This window comes from Gastrolobium bilobum, unplaced genomic scaffold (genome assembly GCF_033153095.1).
Source record: "Gastrolobium bilobum isolate Gb01-03AN ecotype WA unplaced genomic scaffold, APGP_CSIRO_Gbil_v1 utg139854, whole genome shotgun sequence".
Taxonomy (NCBI): Eukaryota; Viridiplantae; Streptophyta; class Magnoliopsida; order Fabales; family Fabaceae; genus Gastrolobium; species Gastrolobium bilobum.
In genome coordinates, this window is record NW_026898315.1 from 21,398 (window position 1) to 35,793 (window position 14,396).

At 36.3% G+C, this 14,396-nt stretch overlaps 1 protein-coding gene and 1 non-coding gene across 2 annotated transcripts; one reads left to right on the forward strand and one right to left on the reverse strand.

Annotated features, from left to right (window-relative positions):
* Positions 1-10,219: 10,219 nt before the first annotated feature.
* LOC133314798 (uncharacterized) lies at positions 10,220-12,640 on the reverse strand. The gene is made up of 3 exons (XM_061516317.1): positions 11,727-12,640; positions 10,691-11,240; positions 10,220-10,228 (listed from the first exon to the last, which is right to left on the reverse strand). Exons 1-3 carry the CDS (start codon positions 12,638-12,640, stop codon positions 10,220-10,222), a joined length of 1,473 nt encoding a protein of 490 aa, XP_061372301.1.
* LOC133314800 (small nucleolar RNA R71) lies at positions 12,144-12,250 on the forward strand. The gene has a single exon (XR_009752010.1). It is a non-coding gene; the product is annotated as a small nucleolar RNA R71 (small nucleolar RNA).
* Positions 12,641-14,396: the final 1,756 nt, after the last annotated feature.

The following is a 14,396-nucleotide window of genomic DNA, read 5'->3' on the forward strand; positions in this document are numbered from 1 at the left end:
ACTCGTCGCATCCCCACGAGCATCAATAGTTTTGGGCCTTTTTATTGTTTATTCCATAATTTAGAGTTTTTCAATAATTGTTAATTATTTTCCTATTTGTTATTCTTAGATTATGTTAGAGTGTGCATTAATTATGGGTTATCTCCTTTGATTACGTGTAATTATAGTTATTTATCTTTTTTGCTATTATGTTTTCCTATTTAAGGCTTGGAGAACCCTATTGTTATGAGGATATTTTTGGTTGAATAAAATTAAGAAAAGAGAAATAGTATTTTCTCTCACTTCTTGTGTTCATTCTTTTTTCTGTTTAGCTAATTGGTTACTGCTTCAGCATTATTTGGTATCAGAGCCCTAGTTGTCCCATAAGTGGCTGAACAGAGCAATGGCAGTTGAGGTCGTGGACTATAGGGTCGAGGCGACGACAGTGGTAGAAGGCGTAATATAACACCTCACAATTAAAATTGCATTATTATGATTGAATGGTATATTAGAGGGTTTAATTGGTGAAAATCTTGAGTTTCGGGTGAAAATGCACAAGAAGGGCAAAATGTTAATTTGACAATTTCTAAACCCTAAAATTATGAAATGATATAATTAGACATTATTTGGTGAAAATCATGTTGGATTTGGATTCAGAACGAAATTTAGAAGGGGATAGACATTTTTCTGGAAAATTGATAAATAGTGATTTTTAGCAGATGAAATATTGCGGTATAATTTTACAGAGAAACTCAAAAATCATATTAATATTCTAGGAATGGAATATGTTGAAATAAGTGTTTAGAACCAAGAGAAATAATTATTTGAAGAATTTGATGTTTTTGAAAATGTAAAACTCTGTTACCGGACCGGTGTGTTATCATGAAATATGATATTAAGCGCAATTACAATCACATTGATTAGTTAAAACTACGGATAAAATTTTCCACAAAAACATTGTTCATTTACTTTTTAAAACAAAATCGTAATTATAACCATGTAACATTCTCTAAACTGAGACTTCTTCACTTAACAATTAACTTTGACCTTTTCATTATGATAAACTAGTCATCTAGGGCTTTCAGGAAAGATATTACAATAATCATTTGGTTAAGTACAACTGGAGTTACTAAACTCGCAACGTAGCTGACAAAACTGAACTTTCAGAATTAGAGCATCAACTTCAATCCTGAACTGACATTTATATACTCATCCAATGGCTCTAATATTTTACAGGGTTATAGTCTATGTGTTAGCTTCACATAGGTTCAAACCTCACTCAATTTGGAGTCATGTAGCTCGAGTTATGACAATTTTACTAACTTATGTTTGTGCTGAAAATGGGCTGCGCGCTTAAGCTCCCTCTTCGAATATTTTTTTTCGCCCGGTAGAGTGCTTAAGCGCGCTCCAATGCGCTTAAACATGTACAGGCAGAGGCAATTGGTCCTTTTAGGCCACGAAGAGCGCTTAAGCGTGCTCTGACATAGAAAAACAAGTTCAATCTACATAATGACACCTAACTTGAGGGAGCATTTGGTGAATTAGATACAGACATGGCCAACAATGATTCAACACATATTGTGGCACTCATATCCCACCATATTTATCAATTTATCATTCAAATCACAATGAGAAAACATGCTTCACATTCAATCAATGTTACAATGAATCATTTACAACAATATTCTTCAAGATAATTACATGCCAAAGGACATAGCCACAAAAGAGACATGATCAAAGCTATTAGCCATATACAACAAGGCATTCACCACCACAATGACCATGCACTAAGTCCTCTAAAATACATCACGTGGCCTCAAAATATACATATACATGTGACAATATAAATGACATATTCATCCACAATCCTAAATAGCATGCAATCCAAAATGTCCAGCTATCAGGTTTAATCTACTCATGCTTCTTGCCTCGATCAACCTCACCTCTATCAGTACCTGAAATGATGCCCGATAATATGGGATGAGATATATGAATATATCACAGTAAACCTGGGGTCCTTAGAGATCACTCCACCCTAAGGTTCACTTTCGGTGAACACACAATAATACCAACTTAACACATTTTTATCCATAAACATCACATGGACTTCCAAGAGAGATCCTCGAAGGGTTGTTTCTCTTAGGCTCTTACCACATGAAAATTCACATTGGGCTGTTTCCAAGGGAAGTCCCTAACCTCAATCTAGGAACCTCTAAGAGAGATCCACATAGGGCTGTTTCCAAGGGAAGTTCCTACCAATCATCCTCATCATAATTCTATCAATCATTACCTCAATCAATATTTACAGTCACATATCACCATAACAGTTGATAATCAATCAACGATCATTAAGAAATCATAACATTTATCAATGCATGAGTCAATGCATGAACATACAATTGCTATTATCATTACATATCACACCTCATAAATCATTCCTCCTCAACGGAGTATGGTGGAACAATCAAGGGGATCAACCCCAAGATCCAAAGGTTTAACTTGCTCTTGAACTTTCCTTAAAGCTTTCCTTTCCTTAATTGTGCACAACCACAAGGATTGGTCACTCCACTTGGTCCACTTGCTTCAATCTAGCCATACAAGGGACACCATCAAACATACAACCAACCAAGGCTAACAATGCAAGAAAATCCTTAATTTCAAGCATAAATTTTTCCAAATACCAAAGTATACTAAAATAAAAATTTAAACTCATTTTTACTGTTTATTTATCATTCCTAACCATTTTTGCAAAGGTTACATGATCAAATCAACTCCCAACACATCACACCAACCAATTTTTGTATGGCACTATTCACATAACCTAGATTTATCAGATTTTCATGAAAATAAGAGTTAGATGGTGGAAACTTACCCCAAATCACCTTTAAAGAGGGTGAGATTGGAAGTAAGATTGGCTTTAGAATGAGTTGATTTGGTTAGGAAATATGAAAATTAGGTTTTGAGCTCCTTTGTCAATGGATTCTTGGTCTTCTCCCTTTCCAGCGAAAAAGATGAGCAAATGGGAGGTGTTTTAGTGGTTTTAACATTTACATATGGTAGGTTGCTTTAACTGGGTAAAAGTTTATCTATCTACTCATCTCCATTCGCTACCAAACTTTATCCAATGAACTAGAATATTTTTCCAGTCATATTTCTATTTTTACTTTTACATTTTGGGTACTTTTGCCTTCCCATATTTTTACCTCTAAATTCTCGCTGACTGCACTTTTGGCCTCAAAAGTGCCCTTAACTTATTAATTTTAGTTTCTTACTTAATTCTACCCTCTTATCCATGCTTAATTACTTAATTACAGACAATTAATTAAATTCTTAAGTTAGGGGTACTATAGGAAAAAATACATTGAGTTTGTGAATATGGGCAAAAGTGGAATTAGGCAAAAATTGCCAGGATCTTTTTAACATTGTATTGTGACATTATTAAACCATAATTGTGCATCTTGAATTTATGAAAATACCTAAGTCTTGAAATTGATTGAGATTTCAATAAGATTAATTAAGTAAATTGAATTTAGATATTTTGAAAAAAAAATTAAAAAGTCAAAAAGGTGGCTATTTCTGATTGGTGTTGAAATTGGCCTTAACAAGCTATTCTTCTTCCTTTCTTCTACTTGATGTTCGAACCAACCATTAGAGAAAGAGCTTGATTTGCAATTTTTTATTTTTACACCGAATAAAGAAAGTTACAACATGAAAAATACCCAGAATCTCTTGGTGATCAAAAACTCTAAAAGAATTTCTTGAGAAACTGAGTGTGTGAGGAGATCCAAGGGTTTGAATATGGTGGTTTCTTGGTGTTAGTGTAGCCATTGTTGGTGGTTTTTGTTGCTTGGAAGCTTGTATATTGATCTCTGGAAGTCTCAGAATCCATTGGTGGTAAGATTTCTCAATTTCACCTTGTATTTCTTGTGGATCAAAATTTTGGACATAATATGATGTGTATGTTGGTGAGCATAGTTAGAGAGGTTTTATGGCTATGTTCCTTTGGAATTTATTGTTCGTATGGATGAATAATCGGTAGAAATGCAATAAAAATTTAAGTAATCTTAGTGCCAACATTTAGACAAATTTTCAAGGATGGAAGAATGATGATTTGTGAATGAAGTCTTTGATAGATGATGTAATTGTTTGGTGGTTGTTTGAATCATAATTATGAAGTCTAAAAAGTGTTTTAAGGATGTTAATTAGTCGAAAAATCCTTGGATTCCATTGATGTATAATTCGGCCATATTGGAAAATATTAGGAAAAATGATGGAAATTGTGTTGTGGCTTAATGAAAGGTGTGTGAATGTGTTGGTGATTTGGTTGATAAGGTGATTCAAGTGATATAATTGGTTTGTTGAAATTGAAACACAATTAGTTACACTTTGAGGCTTAATGGTCGTGAATTAGGGTTTTTCTCAAGCATGTGATTGATCATATTGTGGTATGACCATTGTAGGTTGACTCTTTTTGATCCAATCTTGGAGGATTAAGCTTTGGAAGCTTCTCCTGTTGTTTTGTGAAATTGCTTGTGAAACGTTTTACATATAAACTTTTGTTGTCCTGGGGTAGTCCCTTTGTATACTCCACCATGTCCTTTGGGAACGGTTGGAATTTATAACCTGTGATAATGTTTAATAAAGTATGTTCATGCATACAATATGTTGTGTGAAATATGCATGTTGTTTTGTAAAGCCTGATTGCTTATTGAGCCTAATTGCCTGTGAAGCCTGATTGCTTATTGATCCTGATTGCTCGTGCGGCCTGATTGCCTATTCTTTGATCAGTAGAAATTGGCGGGACTTCTGTCTGATAGGACTCTTTGTGGGGGTTTCAGTTGATGTTGGCCTTAGAGTTGCTAAAACTCTAGGAATGTCTCGGGAGTTACATGATGGGGTCCTTGAACAATATGCCTGATATATGTTCTTGGATTTGAGCCTAGTTGGTTGTTGATTGTTTGATTGATTGTTGATGGTATGATGTACTATATGGATATTATTACTGTTTGCACATTTGAGTGAGTCATTGGATGGAGTGACCCTCCAGGACCCATGGTTTACTGAGATTGTCAAATCTCACCCTACGTTATGAGGCATTATTTTCAGGTACCACTAGTGCTGCTGGAGGAGCTGTGGGCAAGAAGCCTACTTAGTGTGGATACGAGCACATATAGTATTTTGACATGTATATGGGAGTTCATGATGATTACTTGGCATTTTGAGATATTATTTGATGTACTTGGGTAGTTGCTTATTTTGTATCATTAACTTAGAGCATGAACATTGGTCTTGTATGAGATGTTGTGGACATGCTTAGAGTTGTTCATGCTTTTGTGTCTAAGTCATTTGATATTATGTTGATTATGTAATAGTTAAATTTGATAATTGATGTAATGTAATTGCATTACTAGAAAACCTTGTTCATGTAAATATTGATGTATGTGATGGAAGTGCTTTAGGCTTGTTTTAGTTATTGATGATGTTAATTATAATGAATGATAATGAGACATTGTGTAAGAAAAATAAAATGATAAAAGAAGCATAATGTGAATTGATGGATATTGTGGGTTGTAAGTGCACCAAGGTACCATTTTTGAGTATTGGAACACACTTATTCAAAGTGGAAAAAATTGTAAAAACAAAGGAGACTCTGTTGAAATTTTTAGAAAAATAGTGAGATTTTATCCTAACTTTGAGAGACCATAGCTCTCTTCAAAGTGGTCTAAATAAGGCGTACTATACTTTAGTTTGAAGCTTAAGATGTCCCCTATGTTGTCATAAAATTTGGTAGCATTTGGAGTTGTAGAAATTTCCCAGTGTGTGTTTGGATGAGAGCTGTTCAGATTCGTGCAGTATTTTGCAACATTGATGTTTTTTTTGAAAAATACATATCTCTCTCATTTCTTATCCAAATTAGTCTTATGATATATCAACCTGAAGTTTGAGGTGTCTCCTAGAACATATTAAAATTTTGGGGAAAACAGATGTGTGAAACGTCTGCAGTTCAAAAAGCAGTAGAGGATGTTTTTGTACTTGAAAGTGTAGTTTTGACAATTTTAAGAATTTATCTTACGGCGAGCATATCCGGAGTTGTAGAACTTCAAATGGGGCGTGAGATAACTTGTTGGAAAGGTAAAACGGTGTAGAATAACATATCAAAAGATGAAAATTTATTGACAAGTTGTCCAGTTGCAGTTTTGAGAAAAATGAATGTACCTTAAGTTGGTAAAACGTCAAATTGTGTATTTGTGCGTCGTTGGTTTATGGGAATCACTTAGCAACTCTAAATAGACGTTGTATGATGTTAAACAATAATATTTATTGTTCCGCAATAGTTTGGAGTTACAATCACATTTTTGGAAAATGTTTAATACGGATATTTTACAAATGTAAGGATTTTGTAAACAGTATTAAAAAGAAAAATTTTACCATATTTTTAAATGAACTATTGTGATTATAATTGAGCTTAATATCATAATAAATGATAACATTATCGATCGCGAACGTGGTGTTACGCGTGGTAACACCCTTAACGGCGACGGCGAACAACCATACATCTATGCGCAAGATGCAATAATTACAACTGCAATGTGTTGCGATTACGGCAAGTATACCGATCGTTTCAAGTAATAAAATGTGAGTAGAGTATTGTAACAGCCTGTTGTACACCGGTATTGTTAACATTAATTATGATATTAAGCGCAGTTACAATCACAACAGTTCATTTATAAAAATGCGAGTAAACGTTTTCCGTTTATTACGCGAACGTTTAAAACAATAAAAGGCATAATAAATAAAAGTTGTGACCGTAACTGTAAAATCTTTGCGGAATAATTATTTAAATTACTTTTATATCTTATTTTACATCTCTTAAGTCACTAAGGGATTCCCATAAACCCACTTAGCCAAAATCTCACTTTTAAGTTTTCTACATATCCGAACATGGTTTGTTCTTTAATTTTCTGCGGACAAACCGCATGACGCGCACTTCTGATCTTTTCGTATGTTATTCTAGACTCAATTAAATTTCTAGGAAGCTATCACATGAGTTATTTAGAGCTCGTTTGCTCCGGATATCGCTGATTGAAGTTGGACAAGAAAAGCTGCCAGCCAACCCCAAAACAGCTCCAAACATCCCTCACTAAAACAATTACAGCAGAAAATCCACTCATCAAATTGCTCTGAAATTGTTATACAACAAACTAGACACCTCAAACTTCAATTTGATATATCATACACCTAATTTTACCAAGAAATGAAGCAGGAATAAATTTCCCAAAACCGGTCCAGAACTGCCACATGTGCAGTAAGCAAATGGGCAATCTGTGTTCACTGCCTTCTGCAGGCCGACACCCAACCCAGATATTTACCAAATTTTACCACAAGATAAAGGATATCTCAAAATTCAAAACGGTGTATGGCACGTCCCTATCAAACCTTTGTGGAGAGAGATATGCTCTCCCAAAGTTCGCCTAAATTCTGCCAATTTCTAGAAAATTCGCCAGAGTTTCCTTTGTTTTTCCAATAATCTCCAAATTTGTACAATGTTCTAAGACCTCAAATTGTACCTAATAATCATAAGGTGGCACACACAAGGACCAACAATGCCTTGGGGCTCTTACAACCCTTCACAGTTTATATTAAATAGCTTAAATCATATCACATCGCTTACTTTGTTAATACTTAACACATTTCAATCATCAAGGTCCATTTGCATGCATTTTCTAAACATACACATAATCATAATCCTAAAATAGGCCTATTGCCCTTTCATCATATTACATGCTTCCATATTACATCAAGTATTCATGTACATATTACAACTTCCAAATGAAATATTACAATTACCAACCTTAATCTTCAAATAATACATAATAAAGAAACTTCAAAATGACATAATCCAAATGCAACTAGACTTAGGCAAAATGACATGAACAAATATGATAATAAATCTCCTCCTAAATACATATGCGATGTTCATGCCCTAAGTCTAGCCTAGGCCCAATAGCCACCAAAATGCAAAACAACTAATACTCCTATGTCTCAGTCATTCTGCGGGCTTCTTGCCCACCGCTCCTGCACCACTGCTACCTCCTGAAATAATGCCCCCAAGACGGAGTGAGATATACGAATATATCTCAGTAACCCAGAGGTTCTGGAGAATACTCCGCCCAATGGTTCACTTCGATGCATATAAATAACATACAATAATATCTTGAAAATGGGATAAAGCAAGGGATTTAGAGAAATCGAAAAACATAGGTATACAAAATATGACGAAGCTGGAATGGTCTATGCCAATACCACGCAACGTCCAGCCTAATGGCTCGGCATATAAGCCTACGGGTCTCAACCAAGGCGTGTTCCCAGAACATCTAACCAAGGCACCTTCCATCCATATACACCCGAGACTTCCTAGTGTGCTCATATCCGGATCACACACCACGTCCCTTGGTCAACTGGAACTCCCTCTAGGAGACCTATCCAGTGGAAGTCCGTAACGCCCGAAGGCAAACTGTCTACTGGCCAGAGACTCGGTACATCCTATGTACCAACATACATACTAAATGCATGATCATGTTATTCTACATTACTTACATACATTTCCTACCATCACCCTCAACGGGCATGGTAGAACACACAAGGGGATCAAGCTCCAGTACCAAGATGTTGCCTGTATAATCCTCTCCACGTAGCTCCAATGCAATTTATATTCCGAGCTCGTTTCACCACAGAAATGCCTACACAGAGGACATTCCTAATCAATTACCACTTATACAAACGCATGCAAGTTACAATTCTACAAGCATGGTTCCCATTACTCACCTCAATCCCACTTGGTCCGGGAGCAAGGGCAATCCACCGAACTCACGGTTCGAGGTTCAAATCTACGTACGGCAACCTACAGCAACCATGTACGAATCATCAATACACGGCAAATCTATCAAAATACGAAAACGTCAAAAATCCTCCCCTACACAATGTAGGTTCGGCCTCTATAGTGTTAATTTGCAATTTATTTTTCAAAATTTTCTTTCTCATTTTCTTAGGCATCCTTAGGTCACCAAAAGGTCATATCAAGTGCCACTTTTCATTTTTCATCATTCAAACATCGTTTTGCCTAATATTTTACTCTAGGTTCCATTTCACCTCTCAACACTATCAATTATTTTTCCATTGGTTTTTCAACCTTCCAACCACCACACAACCCATCTAAGTACCATACAATACACAACACATCATCCAAATAATTTCAACAACATCATTTCCCTTATTTTTCCTTCTTGGCCGAAATCAACAAATGCCCACACCAATGACCATTCAATTCAATTTAGCAATGTAATACATCTTATTATCTCATTATTAACTCATATACACCTCCAACAATCCAATTACACAATCCTAACAGCAATCCCATACACAAAGTCATGACACCATCAAAATTTTCCTAAGTTAAAAATCATATTTTTCACCAATAATATTTATTGCATTTATAGCTCTAACACATTATTCTAATACATATTCATGTACAAACATTTTCCATTTGAGCTCTCTAACAACACAAATCAACAAAACTCCCTTTAGGGTTCATGAAATAAATTCAAAAATTAAACCATCAACAAGGTGTAGGAACTTACTCAAAAGCTAGGCACAAGGCTCTTCCAAGACATCCTAAACCATTGGAGCTCCAAACAACTCCATGAACACCAAAAATCTCAAGGAATTCGTGACTGATTTTTGCCTATTTCTCACAAATGAGACGGTTTCAAGGCTAATGGATACCACCAATGTGTTTGGAAGATGATTTCCAACAAATTTCAAGACAAAAATCAATGGATTTGGTTAAGTATTGGTGGAGTTAGGAGAAGATGAAATTTTGAAGTGGAATGGGGTTTTGAGGGAGGGGGAGCCGCGAGTTTCTCAAAAGTGAGGGGAGGTAGAGATGATGAATAGTGGGGAGGCTTAGGTGGCTAAGTGATTTTAATTGAGGTGGGCTCCACCGCCACCTGACACGATTTCAAACTTATCTGAATTTTCCCTCCGATTCCACTAAACGTCCATAATTTCACACCTATTTAGAAACTCTAATTTTTAACATTAACCATTGTCCTTTAATTACACTTGATTAGATGAATCCGAAGTTTTCCGGTCGTTCGGAGAAAATAATGTTTTAAGCTGTTGCGCGCTCCATAGGCACGCTTCCCCAAACTTACTTATTTCCCTCAATTTTCATCAGAATTCATATTCCCTGTATTCAAAACCTAGAGCTCAAAACTCAATTAGCACGCTTTACGGTGCAACTGTACCACAATATTTTTACCCGGTAAAAACACTATTCACTGAATTTTTTAAAACTTGCCTAACCACTCAATTTTTCGTTCCGAATCCATTTCCAGAGTTATTTTTATCATATGAGACCTTCTACTCAATTTTTATCTTCCTAGGGTTGCGTGTTAGTTAATTACCGTTTTACCCTTACTTTGTATTTGACCTAATTTTCAGAATTTTCACTAATCCTTCCATTTAATTCATGTTTAATATTTTAATATATAATTTAGAATTACAAGGTGTTATAATCACCCCACCTTTTAAGTACATCAATCAGTGCTCCGGAAGTTGCCAAGAAGGGTCTTCCAAAAATCATAGGAATTGTGGCATCTTCTTCAATGTCAAAGATGACAAAATCAACAGGAATGATGAATTTGTCTACCTTTACCAATATGTCCTCAATGATGCCATAAACTTGCTTTGAAGAGCGGTCAGCCAGTTGCACTATCGTCTTTGTGGGCTTCACTTCAGTAATCCCCAGCTTCTTCATTATGGAGAGTGGCATGACATTGATGCTAGCTCCAAGATCACATAAAACATTGTCCACTTCCACCTTGCCTATAGTGCATGGAATGCTGAAGCTCCCTGGATCCTTGACTTTGGTAGGTAACTTCTTTTGGATGATAACATTACATTCCTCCGTCAGAATCACCGTCTCACATTCCTGCAACTTACGCTTCCTTGATAATAGATCCTTCATGAACCTTGCATAGTTGGGTATGTTCTCTAAAGCTTCGACAAAAGGAATGTTGATCTGCAATTTCCTGAATATGTCTAAAAACTTTGAATACTGATGCTTCTCAATATCTCTATTTAATCTCTGAGGATAAGGGATTCGAGCATATGGGGAGAGATCCAATGGCTTGTTCAATCTTTCTAGAGCTTTCTTCTTCTCCCACTTGAATAGTTTCTTTTCGGCTTTTTCAGGATTGCTTTTTTCAACTTCAATTGTATCCTTTTCCTTTTCTTCCTTCTCTTCTTCAACTGATGCTTTTCCATCCTTCTTCTTTTCTTCAGACTGCTCCTCTATAGGTTGAATAACTGTCCCACTCCTAGTGGTGATAGCATTGCAATGCTCCCTTGGATTGACAACTGTGTTGCTTGGAAAAGTACCTGGTGCTCTCTCAGAAAATTGCTTTGACAACTGGCCAATCTGAATTTCCAGATTTCTTATTGAGGCTTCTTAATTCTGGTGTGCTGTTCTAGTCTCTTGCATGAAAGCAGATGTGTCCTATCTGAAAGCATTTGCACCTTGAATATAATCAGAAGTGGTCTTGCACAGCTGTGAAAAAGCTTTCTCCCACTCAGAAGTGTTACTTTGTTGTGGGGTATGTGGTTGCACTGGAAGAGGAGGATTGAGCTGATGGTTGGATTTGTGACTGAACCCTGGATGTTGATTCTGATTCTTCTGATCATACTAGAGTCCATTGGCCTCCGCTGGTAGCTTTTCAGTTGTTCTCATGTAGTCACAATCTTCAGTTGCATAAGCCTCTGCACAAATACCACATTTAATTTGAGAATTACTAACAGAAGAAACTTGAGAATGATTAAATTGTTTAGTAGGAGCTTCTAATTGTTCTTGTTGTTTCTTGTGCATTTGTAGCATTTGTTCATTTTGGGCTAAGATTGCATCATAGCCGTCGAGCTTCATAATTTTTGCTCTCCTTTGTGCAACTGGGGCATTGTCAAATTCTTGAGAAGCTAAGGATTCCAACAATTCTAGCGCTTCCTCTGGAGTTTTTGTTTTCAAGGAACCTCCTGCAGCAGCATTTACCAGAGTTCTTGTGTTGGGCGTTATCCCTTGGAAAAAGATTCTTGCTTTCTCCCATGCTTCAATTCCATGTTCTGGACACTTCCTGAGTAATCCCTTAAATCGCTCCCAAGCCTCGTACAGAGATTCGCTTTCTTTTTGTTCAAAAGAAGTGATTTCCGCTTTGAGTCTTGCCATATTTGAAGCTGAGAAAAATCTGGCCAAGAATTTTCTTGCTAAATCATCCCAACTGGTTATGTTTCTTTCAGGTTGAGACTGCAGCCAAGCTCTTGCATCATCCTTCAGTGAGCATGGAAATAATCTGAGCAAGATAGCGTCACGAGAAACTCCATTTACTTTTAATGTATCACAGTAAAGTAGGAAGTCATGAAGATGACTATAGGGGTTCTCTGTGCTTCCTCCGGCGAATTGATCTTTTTGAATCAGTTGCAGCAGCGCGAGCTTCAGCTCGAAGTTGTTAGCCTCTATAGTCAGTCTAACAATGCTCGCCGTCTGTGGAACTCGGGCTGGAGTCATATAATCTCCCAAGGTCCTTGGAGCGAGTTGATTGTTTTCTGCCATCGATTCCTCCTTAGGTTCTGTTGAACTTGAGGTTTCTTTTACTTCTTTCGCTTTCTTTGCTTTTGCGTCCTTCCTAAGTTTCCTTTCTGTCTTTTTTATCTCAGGATCAAACTGCAAAATTCGCGGGTTAAGAGTACCTCGCATAAACTAAGATTGAAAAGATGTGCAGAAAAAATAGAAAGTGCAGAAAAATTAAAACAGAAAAAATAAAAAAAAAAGAATGCAAAAAATTAAATATGCAGAAAATTGATGCAAAAATTTTTTTATGCAGAAAATATTTTTGAAGAATGTTAAAGTGCGGAAAATTAAAACGTCCAATCTAAAAGGTAATTAGTTACTTCTAATGTTGAAGAATTCGATCCCCGGGAACGGCGCCAAAAACTTGATAGCGACTCGGCAAGTGCACCGGTCGTAAAGTAATAAAGTGTACCGGAGTACGAGATCGTTCCCACGAGGATCAGAATCTTCAAGCACTAGTTCGCTAATTGCGTCTTAGTTGGACAATCAAAAATTGGGTTTGAGAGAATTGTGATTTGAAGAACTTAAAATTAAAAACAAGTAATAGCATGCAATTAAGAAAATTCAGAATTAAAAAGAATGAATGAAGATGTTGTTTGATGAAGAATTTAAAACAAGCGTAGTTAAGGTTTCGACTTTCCCCAATCTTCTCAATATGTTATGAATTAAACTATCAAGAACCTTTTCTTAATATATTGCCAATCAATTCTTTCTATGTTAATTACGACTCAATTCCTTGTTACCATAAATCTATGTAATCTTGAAAGAACTCTAGTTCCCTGATTATTCCCCAAGAAAACATACATTAAGATCAAGAATTTCAAGATTGCATAATTACCCTATGCCTATTCCTAGATCACAAGGATTATGATAAATTATCAAGTCAGGGTTCATGCACCAACATCCCTATTGTCATACAATTTCCCAAAATCATTCTATAACGAACAAACTCATAGAAAGCATTAAAGACAGATAATTTATTCAATAAAAAGAAAAGATTCCGGAGACATTTTAATTCATAAACATAAAGATTCAATTGGGTTCCATATACCCTTAACTACATAAAAAACTACTCTAGCATACTGAATTCAAAAGAAATAATAAAGAAAAGAGAACCCCAAGCCTCCATTGGTGTGATGTTGACTTGGTTCCTCAATGTTCCAGCGCTTCGCAACAGGATTCCTCCTTCAGGTCTCTATGTAATTATCTGGACTTGTCAATTGGTGTTTTGGTCTGACTCCAAGCTCCTTATTTATAGCCATTGGAGTTGTATCCTTCATTGCATCTCTCACCGAATCCGTATCAGATTTGTAGTTGATTTCATAATTATTTCCTTTTGCGTCTAAGATCTTGTAGATTGGTGATAGATTTGAGACTTTGAATCTTGTTATAATCCTTCTTTAATCTTCCCCTGAATCAAGGTTGATATGTTTCTGCTTTAGTTCCGGTATCACAATCTGGCAAATCTTCATTAAATCTCAGCAAATCTTAGTGAATTTTTACTGTCTGGAATGTGGTTGGGCACTCAAGCGCGCTGTTGGCCGCTTGAGCGCGCCAAATTGCTTAAAATTGTTGTTGCTGCCTGAGCGCGCTCGAGCGTGCTACTGGGCGCTCGAGCGTGCTCCTCGAGTCTGAATTTTTGTATTCTTGGGCGCTTGAGCGTGCATCTGTGCGCTTAAGCGTCGTGTTGTGCCCAGTTTGGCTGTTTTTCCTACTTTCAAACGCTCGAGCGTCCTCT

Excerpts from the sequence above, each read along its gene's own strand:
- LOC133314798 (XM_061516317.1), bottom strand. The coding sequence starts at position 12,640 with ATGGCAGAAAACAATCAACTCGCTCCAAGGACCTTGGGAGATTATATG. Across the intron at positions 11,241-11,726 it reads GCGGAGGCCAATGGACTCTA|CAATCCTGAAAAAGCCGAAA; the intron begins GTATGATCAGAA and ends AGTTGAAAAAAG.